The sequence below is a fragment of the Girardinichthys multiradiatus genome, chromosome Y (assembly GCF_021462225.1).
Source record: "Girardinichthys multiradiatus isolate DD_20200921_A chromosome Y, DD_fGirMul_XY1, whole genome shotgun sequence".
Taxonomy (NCBI): domain Eukaryota; kingdom Metazoa; phylum Chordata; class Actinopteri; order Cyprinodontiformes; family Goodeidae; genus Girardinichthys; species Girardinichthys multiradiatus.
The window spans coordinates 18143817-18162599 of NC_061818.1; the positions used below are offsets into that span (position 1 = coordinate 18143817).

The 18783-nt window shown below is 38.1% G+C and overlaps 3 gene segments (V, D, J or C); all 3 read left to right on the forward strand.

Moving 5' to 3' along the window:
* The first annotated feature begins 1583 nt into the window (after positions 1-1583).
* Positions 1584-10023, forward strand: LOC124864941. The segment is given in 3 exon segments: positions 1584-1626; positions 1699-1997; positions 9886-10023. Coding segments are annotated over 3 exon segments (480 nt in total).
* Positions 10024-10608: 585 nt separating this feature from the next.
* Positions 10609-11791, forward strand: LOC124864942. The segment is given in 3 exon segments: positions 10609-10651; positions 10732-10872; positions 11577-11791. Coding segments are annotated over 3 exon segments (399 nt in total).
* A 935-nt stretch (positions 11792-12726) lies between these two features.
* Positions 12727-13197, forward strand: LOC124864419. The segment is given in 2 exon segments: positions 12727-12796; positions 12881-13197. Coding segments are annotated over 2 exon segments (354 nt in total).
* Positions 13198-18783: the final 5586 nt, after the last annotated feature.

The window sequence follows — 18783 nt, forward strand, 5'->3', positions numbered from 1 at the left end:
TGGTTTTCTAAAATGGAGTCCTTTGGAGCAGGTCAAATATGTGGCAAAATTTTTTTAAAAGGAAAACTAGAATCCATTTGGAAGTTACAGACCAGATTGCTTCCTGTCTCTATGAAGGTCTATAGGAGTTTAAGCTATTTTTTGGCCACAGTAAAAAAAAAAAGACTTTCAGAGTCTTTATATGTGGACAAATGTAGCAAGAATTTCATCAGTGCATCTGTCCAGGACAGATGTAGATTATGTTTATCTGTAGCTGAACAGCACAAGCAGAATATGCAGCTGCAGCAGAGAGACAACTGGATGTGTTCAACATCACTAATTATTTAGTTCAGATTATGGGAATAAAGGAAGTTGCAACACACTTACAGGGTTACACAGCATATGCAATATCTACATTAGCCATATTATGCAAGTGTGCTTTATTTTAATTAAGCTTATTAAGATAATCAGACCCAAAACATGAAGCAGGAGCAGACCTGCAACAAGTTCTACATCCAGTAAGTGCAAGTAACCTCACAAAGAAGGAGACGTTCCTACCAAACAGCATTTAAAGCAGCTATGTTACTCACCAGCAATAAAGAAACGGTCCAATAATTTAATCTGCAACTATTTTCTAGAGAATATTTAAATGGGAGAAAAAACATAAGTATCTTTTATTATAATTACATTTATTTATATTTTCCAGTCATTTAAAGCAGGGATTCCCATTTTACTCAGTGACACACTTATTTCTATATAAAAGTAGAAAATAAAGAATTTTAACTGACAGAAAAACTAAGAGACTCACATTCTGTTCACACTTAACAAGTAAACATCAATTAAAAGTTAAAACAATAAAAAAGTTTGGCTTCTGGGCAACAAGAGGATCTACACTAAGTAATAATGGGTCTGATATGGAGTAAAAATATATTTATGAGTTATTTAAACAAGCATTTACTTTCAACCTGGCCATCTGACTACTACAACAAAATGTTAAAATATGAGTCGATAATGCTAAAATCAACAGCTTTGTTTATGAAATTGCTTATGCATTGCATGTGGCATGTTTTATTTTATTACATGTAGATAGAAGTATGGCTAAATAAAGAAACAAATACTTTTTATTAAATGAAAGACGATCTTCAATAGGATTCTTTAAACAAAAACATATGAGAGAGCCACTACTTTACACAAAGGAAGTGGCCTGCAACATCAACTGTCAGCCACATGCAGTTCAGTTCTTAATAAATAAACCCCTAACCCCTAACCCTATCGTAATGGAACCTTGTGCGACATGAGGCTAATAGGATGTACATTAAAACCATCATATTGGTAAATACACCACAAGAGGTTACGTTTTATTAAAGAAAATGCCCTTCAATTAAGATTTCATAAAGTTTGAAAGGTTTAACCAATGCAGTTACCAACGCTTTTTGCATTTAAATATATTTCTATGATGCTTTAGTGGAGAATCTTGTAAGAATAAACCTCTGCAATCATAATATTATTTACATATCACTGAATAGTCATAAGCATGCAAACAAATGTTGTTTATAAGCAAATAACGTGCCAGTGCTTCCATCAGTTCAGCTTCAACTCCAGCCATGGGCTCTGTAGCTTTGATGATGCTGCTGACAGCTGCATCTGGTGAGGAATTTTTCTCTAATCCAGGAAAGTTAAGTTAGATACGATGGTGTTAATGTTTATATGTCCCCACAGGTGTGTTCTGCATTGACCTCATCCAGCCAGATTCAAAAGTTGTGCAGCCTGGACAGTCTTTGACCATCACCTGTCAGGTCTCTGGTTACTCTCTGTATGATGGTTATGGAACAGGTTGGATCAGACAGCGTGAAGGAAAGTCAATGGACTTTATATTTTACATGTGGGCAAGTGGTGGCACACTTTATCAAAATGATGCTTTGCAGAACAAATTCAGCTTCAGCAGAGACATGTCTGCAGGAACAGTGACAATAACAGGACAGAATCTGCAGCCTGAGGACACAGCTGTTTATTACTGTGTGAGATATACCACAGTGCTACAAAACACTAAAAAGCCTGCACAATTACTCAATACAGTCTTTTTAATTCTAAAAATGTATCATGTATAAGCACTAAAGCTTTGGCACTCAGCAGCTTACTCTGGTAAACAAACCACTTTGTTAGTACAGGTGGCCTTGCATTGCTTGCTCTGGACAAGTTTTTCACAAACAAACACAATATTTTATGTCATCTCTGAGTCTGATCAGTGGTTGATGCTTTTATCTCACAGAATTAAGTCTTTGCTTCCCTTGGAACCCCATATGTATTGACGTTAGGGTTTTAAATTGCTCTTGAGTGTGTTCATGTTTGTGCTTTTGTTTTTTTTTTCTTTTAGTTACAAATATAACTCTTTTCCCACATTTCCATGGTTTGATTTTGGTCTTTGGTTTTAATTTTTAGGTTTTAATTTTCTCTGGTTTGATTTTATTGTACTGAAAGCTTTGACAGTTTTTGGTTTATTTGAGTGATGTTACTGTTTTTTGTTACCTGTAATTTGACTAGCCATTAGATGATCAGTTGCTAATTTTCCTGAAGCTTCATTTAAATTATTGTATTTATTTCTAATCTGACCATCTGTTGATATCATTTCAAATTATTTGTCTTGCATTTTTACTCCATTGTTTACCTGGCTCCTTTGGCAGATTTTCCTGGTGCTTTATAAGGGTGTCTGCCTACTGCTGTAACACAGTCCTTGTTGTCTTGGGCGTGTTATTTGAAGTATTTAATCTGAATCCGGAATCTCCTAACATAATGCCATTGATTGGGTTTATTTTTTTAAAACATCACATCACAGCATAAAAATAAAAACAAAATAAAATCATGATGATAAGAAACTACATCTTCCTTTAGTTATAGTGTAGGGTTTTATACTGAAGTAAAGACCACAAAAAGATAAGAAAAAGGAAACAAAATGTTGGAATGTGAGTGATCTAAAAGCAAATGTAAATTTTACAAATCTCATTTAATTAATGTCTGTCCATCTTATTCACGTTTCCTTATATGGGCATGTGCATGCTTTTACTGTAAATATTCTGCAAAGTTGTTTTATTGTCCTTTATGATTCACATTATCATTATCTCCATGTCTCCAAAAATTAAAGAAAACATGAATATGAAGAATGTATCCTTTAGGATGAAATTGAAATAAACGTTTTTTTAATATGAGAAAACATCTATTTTAACTGATTCACTTATGGAAGTTTTGATTAATGTTCATTATTGATGTATTTAGACTTTTTTAGTGTATATACATTACTGAAATTGTAAATTTTTTTAACCCCCTTTATGTTGTTGTTTTCACAATACTTATGATGATTCACCATTAAATACATCCTCACATATTTTCATATGCACACAATACAGGTCCTTCTCAAAATATTAGCATATTGTGATAAAGTTCATTATTTTCCATAATGTCATGATGAAAACTTAACATTCATATATTTTAGATTCATTGCACACTAACTGAAATATTTCAGGTCTTTTATTGTCTTAATACGGATGATTTTGGCATACAGCTCATGAAAACCCAAAATTCCTATCTCACAAAATTAGCATATTTCATCCGACCAATAAAAGAAAAGTGTTTTTAATACAAAAAAATGTCAACCTTCAAATAATCATGTACAGTTATGCACTCAATACTTGGTCGGGAATCCTTTGGCAGAAATGACTGCTTCAATGCAGCGTGGCATGGAGGCAGTCAGCCTGTGGCACTGCTGAGGTCTTATGGAGGCCCAGGATGCTTCAATAGCGGCCTTTAGCTCATCCAGAGTGTTGGGTCTTGAGTCTCTCAACGTTCTCTTCACAATATCCCACAGATTCTCTATGGGGTTCAGGTCAGGAGAGTTGGCAGGCCAATTGAGCACAGTGATACCATGGTCAGTAAACCATTTACCAGTGGTTTTGGCACTGTGAGCAGGTGCCAGGTCGTGCTGAAAAATGAAATCTTCATCTCCATAAAGCTTTTCAGCAGATGGAAGCATGAAGTGCTCCAAAATCTCCTGATAGCTAGCTGCATTGACCCTGCCCTTGATAAACCACAGTGGACCAACACCAGCAGCTGACACGGCAGCCCAGACCATCACTGACTGTGGGTACTTGACACTGGACTTCTGGCATTTTGGCATTTCCTTCTCCCCAGTCTTCCTCCAGACTCTGGCACCTTGATTTCCGAATGACATGCAGAATTTGCTTTCATCCGAAAAAAGTACTTTGGACCACTGAGCAACAGTCCAGTGCTGCTTCTCTGTAGCCCAGGTCAGGCGCTTCTGCCGCTGTTTCTGGTTCAAAACAGCGGCAGAAGCCCATTTCCTGCACACGCCTGTGCACGGTGGCTCTGGATGTTTCTACTCCAGACTCAGTCCACTGCTTCCGCAGGTCCCCCAAGGTCTGGAATCGGCCCTTCTCCATAATCTTCCTCAAGGTCCGGTCACCTCTTCTCGTTGTGCAGCGTTTTCTGCCACACTTTTTCCTTCCCACAGACTTCCCACTGAGGTGCCTTGATACAGCACTCTGGGAACAGCCTATTCGTTCAGAAATTTCTTTCTGTGTCTTACCCTCTTGCTTGAGGGTGTCAATAGTGGCCTTCTGGACAGCAGTCAGGTCGGCAGTCTTACCCATGATTGGGGTTTTGAGTGATGAACCAGGCTGGGAGTTTTAAAGGCCTCAGGAATCTTTTGCAGGTGTTTAGAGTTAACTCGTTGATTCAGATGATTAGGTTCATAGCTCGTTTAGAGACCCTTTTAATGATATGCTAATTTTGTGAGATAGGAATTTTGGGTTTTCATGAGCTGTATGCCAAAATCATCCGTATTAAGACAATAAAAGACCTGAAATATTTCAGTTAGTGTGCAATGAATCTAAAATATATGAATGTTAAATTTTCATCATGACATTATGGAAAATAATGAACTTTATCACAATATGCTAATATTCTTTAGAACATTTTTACGATATAAACATGAACAATAAGGAATTTAGTGTAACTAAGAAAGATGCAGGCAGACTTTTAACAAATCTGTTTTAATGCACATTTAAAGAAAAACCTCGATATAATAGAATAATCTTAATTTAATTTTTGCAGTAGTCAGAATCTACTTTGTCATGTTTAAAAATAAAGAGCAGCGATGTAGAATTGAATATTTTCTATCGTTTATAGTAAACATTAAACAAGTGTTCTTTACAATCCAATTACATATCACAATTAAAAATGTAGATAATCTGAATAAAAATATATGCAAAAAATATCCACATTTTATCTTAAAGGTAGTGAAGAGTGAGTGTGGCAGTAAGAGGAAGAACTTTCATTAGTTTAGTTTTGACATTAACCATGATCTCTGTAGCACAGATACTGCTGTTGATGACTGGATCCTATGAGGAGCTTCTGGTGGATTCAGACTAATAACCCCATTCAGTAGGTTAAATATTAACTCATCCAGTCAGACACCAAACCTTTGCAGCCTGAACAGTCTTTGACCATCAGCTGCCAGGTCTCGGTTATTCTTTAAATGATAGCAACTATGGAGCAGGCTGGACCAGACAGTGGACAGGGAAACTAATGAAGTGGATTCTTTTTATTTGGGGAAGATGTTTTTCAGAGTTAAATTATGTTCTGAGGAGAATGTTTCACATATTCATTGCTATTTCAGATGGAAAGGTAAAAGAAGATAATATGAAGCCCGAGGACACTGGTGTTTAGTACTGTGTACGTGTTAGCTCCTCCGCAGTGACACAAGTCACTGGTAGACCTGTACAAAAACCCACAATGACCAGAAAATGAAATTATCCATATGTCATCTTAAATGAAAATTAAGATCATGGAGTCAGTGCCTTTGCTACATTTTCATTCAAATAGAAATGCATCAATTCGTCTTGGGAATGACATATACAAGTCCTGCAGAGTGGTCAGAGGGATTTTAAGCCATTCTTCTTGCAGGATAGTGGCCAGGTCACTACGTGATACTGGTGGAGGAAAAACGTTTTCTAACTCGCTCCTCCAAAACACCCCAAAGTGGCTCAATAATATTTAGATCTGGTGACTGTGCAGGCCATGGGAGATGTTCAACTTCACTTTCAAGTTCATCAAACCAATCTTTCACCAGTCTTGCTGTGTGTATTGGTGCATTGTCATCCTGATACAGGCACCGCCTTCAGGATACAATGTTTGAACCATTGGATCCACATGGTCCTCAAGAATGGTTCGGTAGTCCTTGGCAGTGACGCGCCCATCTAGCACAAGTATTGGGCTAAGGGAATGCCATGATATGGCAGCCCAAACCATCACTGATCCACCCCCATGCTTCACTCTGGGCATGCAATAGTCTGGGTGGTACGCTTCTTTGGGGCTTCTCCACACCATAACTCTCCCGGATGTGGGAAAACAGTAAAGGTGGACTCATCAGAGAACAATACATGTTTCACATTGTCCACCGCCCAAGATTTGCGCTCCTTGCACCATTAAAACCGACATTTGGCATTGGCATGAGTGACCAAAGGTTTGGCTATAGCAGCCCGGCCGTGTATATTGACCCTGTGGAGCTCCCGATGGACAGTTCTGGTGGAAACAGGAAAGTTGAGGTGCACATTTAATTCTGCCGTGATCTGGGCAGCCGTGGTTTTATGTTTTTTGGATACAATCCGGGTTAGCACCCGAACATCCCTTTCAGACAGCTTCCTCTTGCGTCCACAGTTAATCCTGTTGGATGTGGTTTGTCCTTCTTTGTGGTATGCTGACATTACCCTGGATACCGTGGCTCTTGATACATCACAAAGACTTGCTGTCTTGGTCACAGATGCACCAGCAAGACGTGCACCAACAATTTGTCCTCCTTTGAACTCTGGTATGTCACCCATAATGTTGTGTGCATTTCAATATTTTGAGCAAAACTGTGCTCTTACCCTGCTAATTGAACCTTCACACTCTGCTCTTACTGGTGCAATGTGCAATCAATGAAGACTGGCTACCAGGCTGGTCCAATTTAGCCTTGAAACCTCCCACACTAAAATGACAGGTGTTTCCGTTTCATTGTCCAACCCCTGTAGCTGCTATTGTGCTCATTCTGGAGTTAAATGCTTACAGGATGGTCCTTTGGCTTGCCTTCATTGTGTAATTAACTACTCTTGAAAATCATCCAATTGTTCAAATTCACTTACAGACTATATAAAAAAATAAATTAATAAACCTAAATGCTTGCATCCTTTTTCTCCTCATAAATCAATTTCAAAGCTCTCAGCTGTGATATAGAACACCAGTGGCACACCTATACATTTTGTGTCACACCACTATTTGCAGCTGGATTACAAAACGGGAAAAAAAATACTGATTCTCACAAGACAGGTTGTAAAATGTCTGGACATGTGAGAAAAGTTGGTGTTGGTGTTTGAATTTTCTGTTTTCACATTTTGGGACTTGGTCCAAAAACGTCAGGAGCAGAAACACAAAACGTATGCTTACACTCACTATATCCCACTCAAATAACCTGCATGTAATATACAGGTGCAGAGGGGTGTAGTTATTGAAAACCTTTAGAAGTATACTCTATACAGAAAATGAACCAATGTCAATGATTCTGGGATAGACAAAATTGTCAATTGAGAAAGGGTCCCTCAGACCCAACCCCATTACAAGTGTTAATCAGAAGGTAAATCTTGCCATAAAACTGAATGGAAACTGATTCTGCACATAATTCTCTTCCTTTGGCTTTCCTATTTGATGTGTTCCTGAAGCTGCTCTGAGTTTTTTACCCAAGTTTTTCCCCCACTGCCTCAATTCCCCCTGCCGTTACCAGGGAAATCTTTATTTCACTAAGGTTTTAATCTGTTTTGCTTGTTTTGAGTTTCCTGATCAGGTGATGCTTCAATGTCATCAGAAGAGTCTTCTTGTGCAGGGGAGCTAGAGATACATTCACATCCTACATGGAAAAAATAACAATAATATCAACTCTTCACCTTGTTAGAAAGAATCAAACACAGCAGACCGCCAGAAGCAATATTGTTTTTCTTCTTTATGCATAGAGAAAGGTCACCATTCAAAAACAACTTCAAGTAGTTTTTGAGATCACAAACTTACAGAGAATATCAAGCTATATTTTTGGGGGTAGCCAGAAACACAAGAGTAAATTCAAATAACAAAATAAAAGTTTATTGTGAATAATTTTGAGCTTAACTGTTTATTGTGTAAATGGAAGCATCTCAGGAGGCTTGGAGCAATAGAGGGAGGCTGCACTTGTCATGTTTAGTTTGTTGTAGGACCCAAGTGCAGGTGAACACGGAGGCAGTGGGGTGAAGTTAATAAATAACAAATAAATATTTGTGATGGGCAATGGAGGAAAAACTGATTATCATTATGTATAATGTTTAGGAATGAATATAATATAGTTGTTTTAATGATGTACTGCCATCTAGTGCTAACAAACAGAAAATCAGACTATCTGGAGAGAAAATGAGATCAGAGTAGAAATCTGGAAAAAAAAGAAAATATTTTCTTCAGAGAATGTTTGGAATCCAATGGTAACCTATTTAATCCTGGTTCGAAAGTCCACATAATGGCTTCATCAATTTACAAAAAAAGAGAAGAAATAAAGAGGCTCCACGGTGGTGCAGTTGGTAGCACTGTTGCCTTGCAGCACAAAGGTCCTGGGTTTGACTCCCAGCTGGGGGTCTTTCTGCATGGAGCGTGCATGTTCTCCCCGTGAATGTGTGGGTTCTCACCGGGTACTCTGGCTTCCTCCCACAGTCCAAAGATATGCCTGTTAGGTTAATTTAGACCTTACATGCCTGTTAGGTCTAAATTGCCCTTACAAGTGTGTGCATGGTTGTTTGTGTGTTGTCCTGCAATGAACTGGTGACCATGATAATCAAAACTAATTGAAAAGGAACCTTAACACATAAAACTCAACTGTACACTTACATTTTAAGGAAAAGGGACAGCAATTTATGTGTTCTAGTTGGTAATAAACTTACAGAATGAAGAGATGGGTGACCTACATTAACTTTACCAACTCTCTAATTAAAGTTATAGTAAATATGAATATTCAAACAAGTTTCCAAGCCCAAAAGTCTTAATCGGTCAGTTAAAAAAAGTCTGATTTTTTAAGCAAATCTGTTCCAACTCAATAATTGTAATGGTTCCTAGTTTTGTGGTTTTTTTAAACAAGATTTAGAAGATGTTGCCAATTAACAGATCTAGAGTGATTTCAATATTCTGCTGGAAAAAAATGACAGACCTAATGCAGGTAAAAAGGGAAGATACAGACCACTAATGGACGTTACGTTAAAGTTAAATTAACATGTATATGCAATTAAACATGTAAAGATGTAGCTACAGTTTGTTTAAAGATAAAATAAAGATACATGTGTGTCAAGCTTTCTGATCTCTGTTGCTATAAAGACGACATTCTCACTCAGGTTTGCTAAAAGGCTTTGAATTCAACAAACATTTAGAGTGACTGATAAATGTTGTTTTCACTCTCGAATTCAGAAACATTCATCATCAAAATTATTTTAGGCTTTGAATTACAGAAGAAATGTGTAAAACGTTTTTCTCAAAACAACTGCTTTGCTATTAACATTTACCTCTGCCTTGGTAAAACTACACTTTTTCTTACTGAAATCTAGAATTTATTGTTTATACTGTTTGTCTCCACACACTCACAAGAAAATATGTAAATCCACAGTCTCCACCCGTTTCTACTTGTACTGTATATATTCACCAAACCCGCTTTTGCATTTGCAACCTCAGCTGTAACCATGGCAGTCATAGGAAGTGTCTTCCTCTTAACACTTATTGCAGGTGAGTGAACTCTGTTTCCAATTAAGAAAAAGGCTTCTCTGATGTCTGCAGATCTCAAAACTCTGTTTGTTTCAGCCACCCAGGGTCAGTCCCTCACCTCCTCTGAGCCAGTGGTCCAGAGAGCAGGACAATCAACCACCCTGTCCTGTACAGTACAAGGAATCTCTCTTGCATGGCTGCACTGGATTCGTCAAAGACCAGGAAAAGGACTAGAATGGATTGGCCGCATTGACGGCGGCACTGGCACGATATTTGCCCAAACTTTACAAGGCCAATTTTCTATCACCAAAGATACTTCACAAAATACAGTTTCTCTGACAGTGAAGAGTCTGAAACCAGAAGACTCAGCCGTTTATTATTGTGCTCGAGAACCACAGTGACACAGGAGCCGACAATGCTCTAACAAAAACTGACAAACAATGGTCTATGTGAAAGGCAATGAAGTGTGTCATGCTTTGAAAACAAGTTTTCTATTGACTTAAAAAGAAATTTAAATAAAGGCGGATTTAGTAGAACTTCTGTGTGTTGTATAAAAAATAAACGTTTCTGCAAATATAAAATAAAATCTCTAAAAAATAAACAAATATATATTTCTTCATTCGGTAATCATAATTTCCTGTGTCTTTCCTGTTTTTAAATATAATCCTTCCTTACCATTCCCGATAACACAAAAGTATGCAGGTGTTTCGAATAAAAACTAAATATGCAAAAAACATGCAAAAAATATTACTCAAGGGGCAGAGAGCTGGGTGTGTGGCATTAAGAAGAGCTGCCACGATTTCAGCTTTAGCATCGACAATGTTTTCCTCAGCTCTGTTACTGCTGCTGACAGCTGGATCTAGTGAGGAACATTTACTAATGATCACTTAGAAACACAAAAATGATAAATGATTATGTTAATGTTGATTTGTGTCTCCACAGGTGTGTTTTGTATTGATCTCATCCAGCCAGACTCGAACGTTGTGCAACCTGGACAGACTTTGATCATTACCTGTCCGGTCTCTGGCTGCTCTCTAACTGATAGCAGCAATGGAACAGGTTGGATCAGACAACGGGAAGGAACATTAATAATAATAATACATTTATTTAATGGTGCCTTTCAGGGCACACAAGGTTGCCTTACAATAGTAAAAAAACAAAAGAAGAGTAAAAAAAAAAAATCTGATAAAACAAATCGTGGAAAATAATAAGACCATGGTGCTAATATAATAAAATTGCTTTTTGAATAGATAAGTTTTCAATCTGGATTTGTTTGAAAAAAGATAGAGAGTCAGTGTTGCTGATGTCAGGAGGGAGGGCATTCCAGACGCAGGGGTCAGATCAGCCAAAGTCCTTGAATCCCAGTGGTCAGACAAGCAGGAGGCACAAAGAGGCTGATGGAGGAAGCTGACCTAAGAGACCAGAAGGAGTGTTAATGTGGAGGAGGTCAGAAAGATATGAAGGAGCGAGGTGATAGATGACCTTAAATGTATAGAGCAAGATTTTGAATTCCAGGCGTTTAATTTAATTGGGATCCAGTGGAGTTGTTAAGGTACAGATGAAATCTGACTGGTGGGTGATGTTGGAGTTTATGAGTGATTTGTGGGGGGGACCAGAGAGTAAAGAATTACAGTAGTCCATGTGAGATGTGACAAGACTGTGGACCAGGATTGCGGTGGTGGCAAGAGTGCGGAGGCGGTTAATGTTGCGTAGGTGGAAGTGGGCGCATTGGGTGATGTTAATATGGGAATGAAAAGATTCAAGTTCACACCCAGACTTTTAACCTGAGTTGAAGGATTGGATTTTTTATCACTGGGTTGGTGGTAATTGTTGGCAACATAACGCTTTAAATAACAAGTCCAGCCACAACAGAGACACATCTGCTGGGACACTAACATTAACAGGACAGGATCTGCAGCCTAAAGCCACAGCTGTTTATTACTGTGTGCGTATTAGTGACTCCACAGACCTGCACAAAATGTCTGCTTGCAGAAAAATGTGATATCTATCTCTGCCTTGTTATTAGTAAAGATAGGTTACTTAAAGATCTGGACTGGAAGTAAATCACAGGTTTAATTGATAGTAATATATGACCACGGCCAAAAAAGCACACAAAAAAAGAAAATTAATCAAAACTGTAAATACAAAAAAAAATTTAAATAACAGACTATAAAGTGTATGCTGCATATCCTATAATCACACAATCTCAATTATAGTAGAACTCTACAAACAATTAATAGCTTTTACAAGACAATATTCTGAACTGACTCACCTCCAGTAGCTCAAGTGGGTTTTTTGGACACAAAGATCTGTGTGGTTTCATTATTTCAAGAAGCTTTGGGGGGGTTTATCAGAAGTACACCAGAGGGAAGTCAGGTCATTTCTTTTCATTGTCATTTTAAGCATCAGAAGAATAAAACAATATAATAAAGTGCTATTTAATGTTTAAAGACCACTTTTATGAAGCAGTATTTCCTTTGCATTTTTTCTGTTAACTATTTACACCTTGCATGTCATATCTAGGAAGATACAAAAAAAAAATTAATAAGAAAATGTCATCCCTAAATTGCATTTCTCAAGTTCCAAATTAGGAATATTTTTCTTGAACACCTCCTACTTGAGCAGTATTGTCTGAGTTTGATCTCATTTTTAAATTATAGCACCCAGGAAACTTCCTTTTGGTTGTAACCTGAAATAAATAAAGTTTTAGATTTTGAAAAAGAAGCTGTTAAATTTTGTTTTAAATGTAAATTGAAAGATTCATCTCAATCCCAACATTCCCAACTTTACGAGACATTCACAAAAGAGACCTCTCTTTATGAGTTAATTATACAAGAATCTGTCTTAAACTTTAAATATCATTCATACAAGTAAATATTTACTCATATGCAAATAAATGCTTCTTAAAGGAAGTGAAGCTTGTGTCAGTGAGAGGAAGCAGGTACTCTCAGTTCAGCTCCAGCATCAACCATGTTCTCTGTAGCTCTGGTCCTGCTGCTGATATCCTGTGAGGAGTTTTCACTCATAGTTTGTTTGAAACAATAAACGTTCAGACAGATCATTGTGTTAATGTTTATCTGTGTTTCCACAGGTGTGTTCTGCATCGATCTCACCCAGCCAGCCTCCAAGATTGTGCAGTCTGGACGGTCTTTGACCATCACCTGTCGGGTCTCTGGTTATTCTCTGACTGACAACAGCTATGCAACAGGTTGGGTCAGACAGCATAAAGGAAAAACAATTGATTGGATTTTAACCATGTGGAGTGATGGGAGCATAGCCCCAAATAATGCTCTGAAGAACAAGTTCAGCTGCAACAGAGACACTTCTGCTGGAATAATAACAATAACAGGACAGAATCTGCAGCCTGAAGACACAGCTGTTTATTACTGTGCAAGAGTTACACAGTGATACAAACTACAGAGAGAGGTGGAACAAAACAGAGAAGTCAGAAAAACAGTTACACAATTGTTATACAAAAACAAATAAGAAATGGTAGCAGATGAACTTGATAATTATTAAATGATGTATATTGAAGTATCTCATGATCTGTAAAGCAGACTTTAAAAACTCCTGATGTATCTTCGTAACATTGACAAATGTAATAGTCTTACTGTGTACGGTTCTGATCTAAACATTATAACCTATAAATAAAACTGAATTGAATTGAATTGAACTTTCATCATTTGAAGATGTTTAGTTTTTTTGTCTTGACACAGTGAAAAATTAAGCCTGTTGAATTTTTGGGTTATTGTCCACCAAGTGATTATAGATAAATCACGATGGTGATTTTTTTTCTCCTAGGAGTATTCACAGTCTTCCTCAACAATGAAAAGTCCTGTAGAGAGGGTAAAGATGTCTTATGTTATATCTGGTTACAGCATGACAGTCTATTACATACTGTGCACTGGACAGGACAGAGATGTGGACTGGACTGCAAGGAAGAGCAATGGGAACAATGCACCCTATGTTGTAGTTCATTTTTTATATACATAATGAACATCCTCTGATGATGAAATATCACTCCTTTGGACTAAGAAAATCAAAAAGTAGGTCTGACTTCTTTGTTATTGATGCCACTCCTGAGTCCTGGTCACAGTGTGATAAAGTGACAGGGATATAATGCAACAGAACCTTTCAGCATTTGGTGTTGATGGAGATCACACTATGTGTGCGGCGGTGCTCATTCTGGATGGTGACCATGTTGAATATTAAAATACATTAAACTTACCAATTAGAAGCAATATACTATGTTTCATAAAAATGCTCTCCATGATGATCCAACCTGCAAACCTGGATTAAAATCTAAGTGAACAACATCAGTGAGTTTCATTTAAGCTCTTTTACAGCAAAAAGTTTCAAAGAGTTTTCTTTATTTTCATGACTATTAATATTGTAGCTTCACACTGAAGGCATTAAAACTATGAATTAACATATGTGGAATTATATACTGAACAAAAAAGTGTGAAACAACTGAAAATATGTCTTATATTCTAGGTTCTTCAAAATAGCCACCTTTTGCTTTGATTATTGCTCTGCACACTTTTGGCATTCTGTTGATGAGCTTCAAGAGGTCGTCACCTGAAATGGTTTTCCAACAGTCTTGAAGGAGTTCCCAGAGATGCTTAGCACTTGTTGGCCCTTTTGCCTTCACTCTGCGGTCCAGCTCACCCCAAACCATCTCGATTGGGTTCAGGTCCGGTGACTGTGGAGGCCAGGTCATCTGGCGCAGCCCTCCATCACTCTTCTTCTTGGTCAAATAGCCCTTACACAGCCTGGAGGTGTGTTTGGGGTCATTGTCCTGTTGAAAAATAATTGATGGTCCAACCAAACGCAAACCAGATGGAATAGCATGCCGCTGCAAGATGCTGTGGTAGCCATGCTGGTTCAGTATGCTTTCAATTTTGAATAAATCCCCAACAGTGTCACCAGCAAAGCAACCCCACACCATCACACCTCCTCCTCCATGCTTCACGGTGGGAACCAGGCATGTAGAGTCCATCCATTCAACTCTTCTGCGCCGCACAAAGACACGGTGGTTGGAACCAAAGATCTCAAACTTGGACTCATCAGACCAAAGCACAGATTTCCACTGGTCTAATGTCCATTCCTTGTGTTCTTTAGCCCAAACAAGTCTCTCCTGCTTGTTACCTGTCCTCAGCAGTGGTTTCCTAGCAGCTATTTTAACATGAAGGCCTGATTCACACAGTCTCCTCTTAACAGTTGTTCTAGAGATGTGTCTCCTGCTAGAACTCTGTGTGGCATTGACCTGTTCTCTAATCTGAGCTGCTGTTAACCTGCGATTTCTGAGGCTGGTGACTCGGATGAACTTATCGTCCGCAGCAGAGGTGACTCTTGGTCTTCCTTTCCTGGGGCGGTCTTCATGTGAGCCAGTTTCTTTGTAGCGCTTGATGGTTTTTGCGACTGCACTCCGGGACACTTTCAAAGTTCTCCCAATTGTTCGGACTGACTGACCTTCATTTCTTAAAGTAATGATGGCCACTCATCTTTCTTTACTTAGCTGCTTTTTTCGTGCCATAATACAAATTCCAACAGTCTATTCAGTAGGACTATCAGCTGTGTACTGTATCCACCTCCTGCACAACACAACTGATGGTCCCAACCCCATTTATAAGGCTTAGAACAACCCTAGAGGTGGTTCTAATCCGTTCTGTTCTGAACTCAAAATCAGTGATTCAAACTTATTTATTTGTGTCCTAAGGTTGGATGAAAACCTGTAATTACCTTCTTTATGTTTGTTTTGTCTGCAAACTGAACCCCAGTACGTTTTTCATGAAAGGCTCTGTGTCATTCAAACAACTGAGCTTAGACATTACAGCAAAGTACAATGTCAAACTGGAAGTTGTGGTGTGACTTCGTGTGTTGTAATTGTCGATGTTTGAACACTAGAGGGCAGTCGGTGAAACTGTTTTAACTGTTAGAAAAGCAGCACCTGGAGGTTTATACTTAATGACCAATGTGATGAACATTAAAGAGGTATTTATTTTCTCTTAACAGTAACACGACCTTATAAGGCAACCCATTTTAAATAAAACATTTATGTCCAAGAATATTTACTAAGAAAGTCACTTCGGTTAGGATTGATTTTAATTTTACATTTTTTACACAAATGTAAACCAAAGCCCAACATCTTCAGTAATCAAGAAGTCCTAAATTCCCACTTATATTGTTTGGGAGTAGGAAAAACTCTTTTCCTCAAAGCTATACTTTAAAACTGAAAGGAGTGTACATGCGTGGAACAAGACGTAAAACCTTTATTTTATAGAGATTCAGAAAATGCCTTGGAGTGGATCAGATCTCTGAGCTAAAGTTAGAACTTTGACAGCTGTTTCACTTCTTCACACAGTCAGTTCTTCATGAGTTAAGACGCATACATCTGGAATTTTTCATGTATTGTGATTTCTCAGTAGTAGTTAAATTAGCAAATATATAACCAGCCATATTATTCAGTTTTTCCTGATTTCAATAATTTGTTTTGCTCTATCTTTCTAGGAGGAGTCAATACAAAAATTCAATCTCCCTCAACACTTATATGACTGCGGATGGGGACAGAGAGCAGTGATCAAAGTTTACATGATGGACAGCAGGTCGGGGCTGGTGGTTGCATCTTTCTGTTTGGCTTGTAAAGACAATTTTCTTTATTTTCAGTGACTTTTGAAATATTTTAAATTTAAGTTTGATGCTTGTGCTAAATGTTTAACCCTGAGAGGTGTTGTTGGTCAGATAAAAAGGCCAGGTGAGAACCACAAAATGAGCTGTACAAGTGCTGGATACAGTGCCTGTTGACTATGAAAACACAACCATAAAAAAATACAAAGGGAATTTTCACACCAAACGTTTATGGATTGTCAATTATACAATCACTAACCCAACAGGTAGGCAACATACATCAATATTTTCATTATGTTAGCATCAATTTTGTTTAATTTTGCATGTGCTTTTTAATTTTATATTTTTAATCTTTGTGTTACAGCATTTGTGTTAAAATTCATGAGGTTTGGTTTTAGGTTTTTCAACAGAATTGTTTTCACATCCAGTACTGTGCAAAGGTTTTAGGCAGGTGGGAAAAAATGCTGTAAACAAAGAATGCTTTCAAAAATGGAAGTGTTAATCATTTATTTTCATCAATCAACAAAATGCAGTGAATGAACAAAAGAGAAATCTAAATCAAATCAATATTTGGTGTGACCACCCTTTGTCTTCAAAACAGGATCAGTTTTTCTATGTACACTTGCACATAGTTTTTGCAGGAACTCCGCTAGTAGGTTGTTCCAAACATCTTGGAGAACTAACCACAGATCTTCTGTGGATGGTGGCTTTCTCACATCCTTCAGTCTCTTCATGTAATCCCTGACACACTCCATGATGTTTATATCAGGGCTCTTTGGGGGCCATACCATCACTTCCAGTAATTCTTGTTCTTCTTTACGCTAAAGATAGTTCTTAATGACTTAATGATTGGATGCGTCTAACAGGTAACAGGTAAGGCTTTTTACTCATTTTTAGATGCCAAATTAAGATTTGTGCCACTAAAAGAAATGCATGCATAAGTTTTGCTTTGTTTGACAGATCTCAATGGTCAGACATTGACTAAATCTGAGCCAGTGGTCAAAAGACCAGGAGAATCGCATAAGCTGACATGTACAGGCTACGGATTCACATTCAGCAGCTATGAAATTAACTGGATCAGACAGACTCCTGGGAAAGGACTGGAGTGGATTGCATACATAAGTAGCCCAAGTGGTAGCTCCCAATACTACTCTCCCTCAGTTAAAGGCCGCTTTACCATCACCAGAGACAACAACAAGCAGCAGGTGTATCTGCAGATGAACAGCCTGATGCCTGAAGATTCTACAGTTTATTACTGTGCACGAGCAGCACAGTGACTGAAAATGCTTTAGCTGCTGTACAAAAAAACAAAGAAACACATTTTTTCTGTTGTTAAATAGCTGTAAATATCCATGTATGCGTAAAGTCATGGTGGAAAGAAGGAACACAATTAATATAAGGATAAGATCAACATTTAACTGTTCGTTATCAAATAAAGTTATTCAACTTCAAATGTTGAATTAACGACACACAACACTAAGTCATTCATCAGAACAATAGGGTCAAAGTCAAAAAGTGAAATAAGTATGTGATAAAACAGTGACTCATGATTTAAAAACAGTGAACAGTCACTGGCTTTGACTTTGCAGCAATCCCTCATACTGAGCATGCATGTATCGACAGTGGAGAGGAAAAACTCCCTTTTAACAGGAAGAAACCTCCAGCAGAACCAGGCTCAGTGTGAGCGGCCATCTGCCACGACCGCCTGGGGGTTTGAGAGAACAGAGCAGAGACACAAAAAGAACACAGAAGCACTGATCCAGGAGGACTTTCTATGGGAAGGAAAAGTAAATGTTAATGGATGTGGCTCCTTTAGTCGTTTCATGTAGAAAGAACGAACAGATAAACTCTCAGCCAGTTTTCAAGGTTAGAGTCTGAAAGAGAGCACATATAATTAGTTACAGTAAAAGCTCAGTCAATTGCCATGTCTAGGAGAGAGAAAGGGTTAAACACTGAAAGACAGGGCTATGTGGATCATCTGTAGAGGCTGAGCATTAAGTTGTTGCCAGCAGAAGCTTGGATGATGCCCCTCTCCAGAAAGGTGTCACAGGTAGACACAGAGTCAGGCCAGGTGCAGCTTCTAGGAAGAGAAAAGAGAGAGAGCAAGAAGTTAAGAACTGAAATAACAGCAAATAATGCAAAATTGGAGAGTAGTGTGAGAATGTAGCGAAGAGGGTGAATGCGGTTGTTATGTCCTCCAGCAGCCTAAGCATATAGTGGCATAACTACAGAGATAGCTCAGGATAACCTAAACCACTCTAACTAAAAGCTTTATCAAAAAGGAAAGTTTTAAGCCTAGCCTTAAAAGTAGACAAGGTGTCAGCCTCATGGACCCAGTGGTACTCCACAATTAACCCTGAAGTTTAA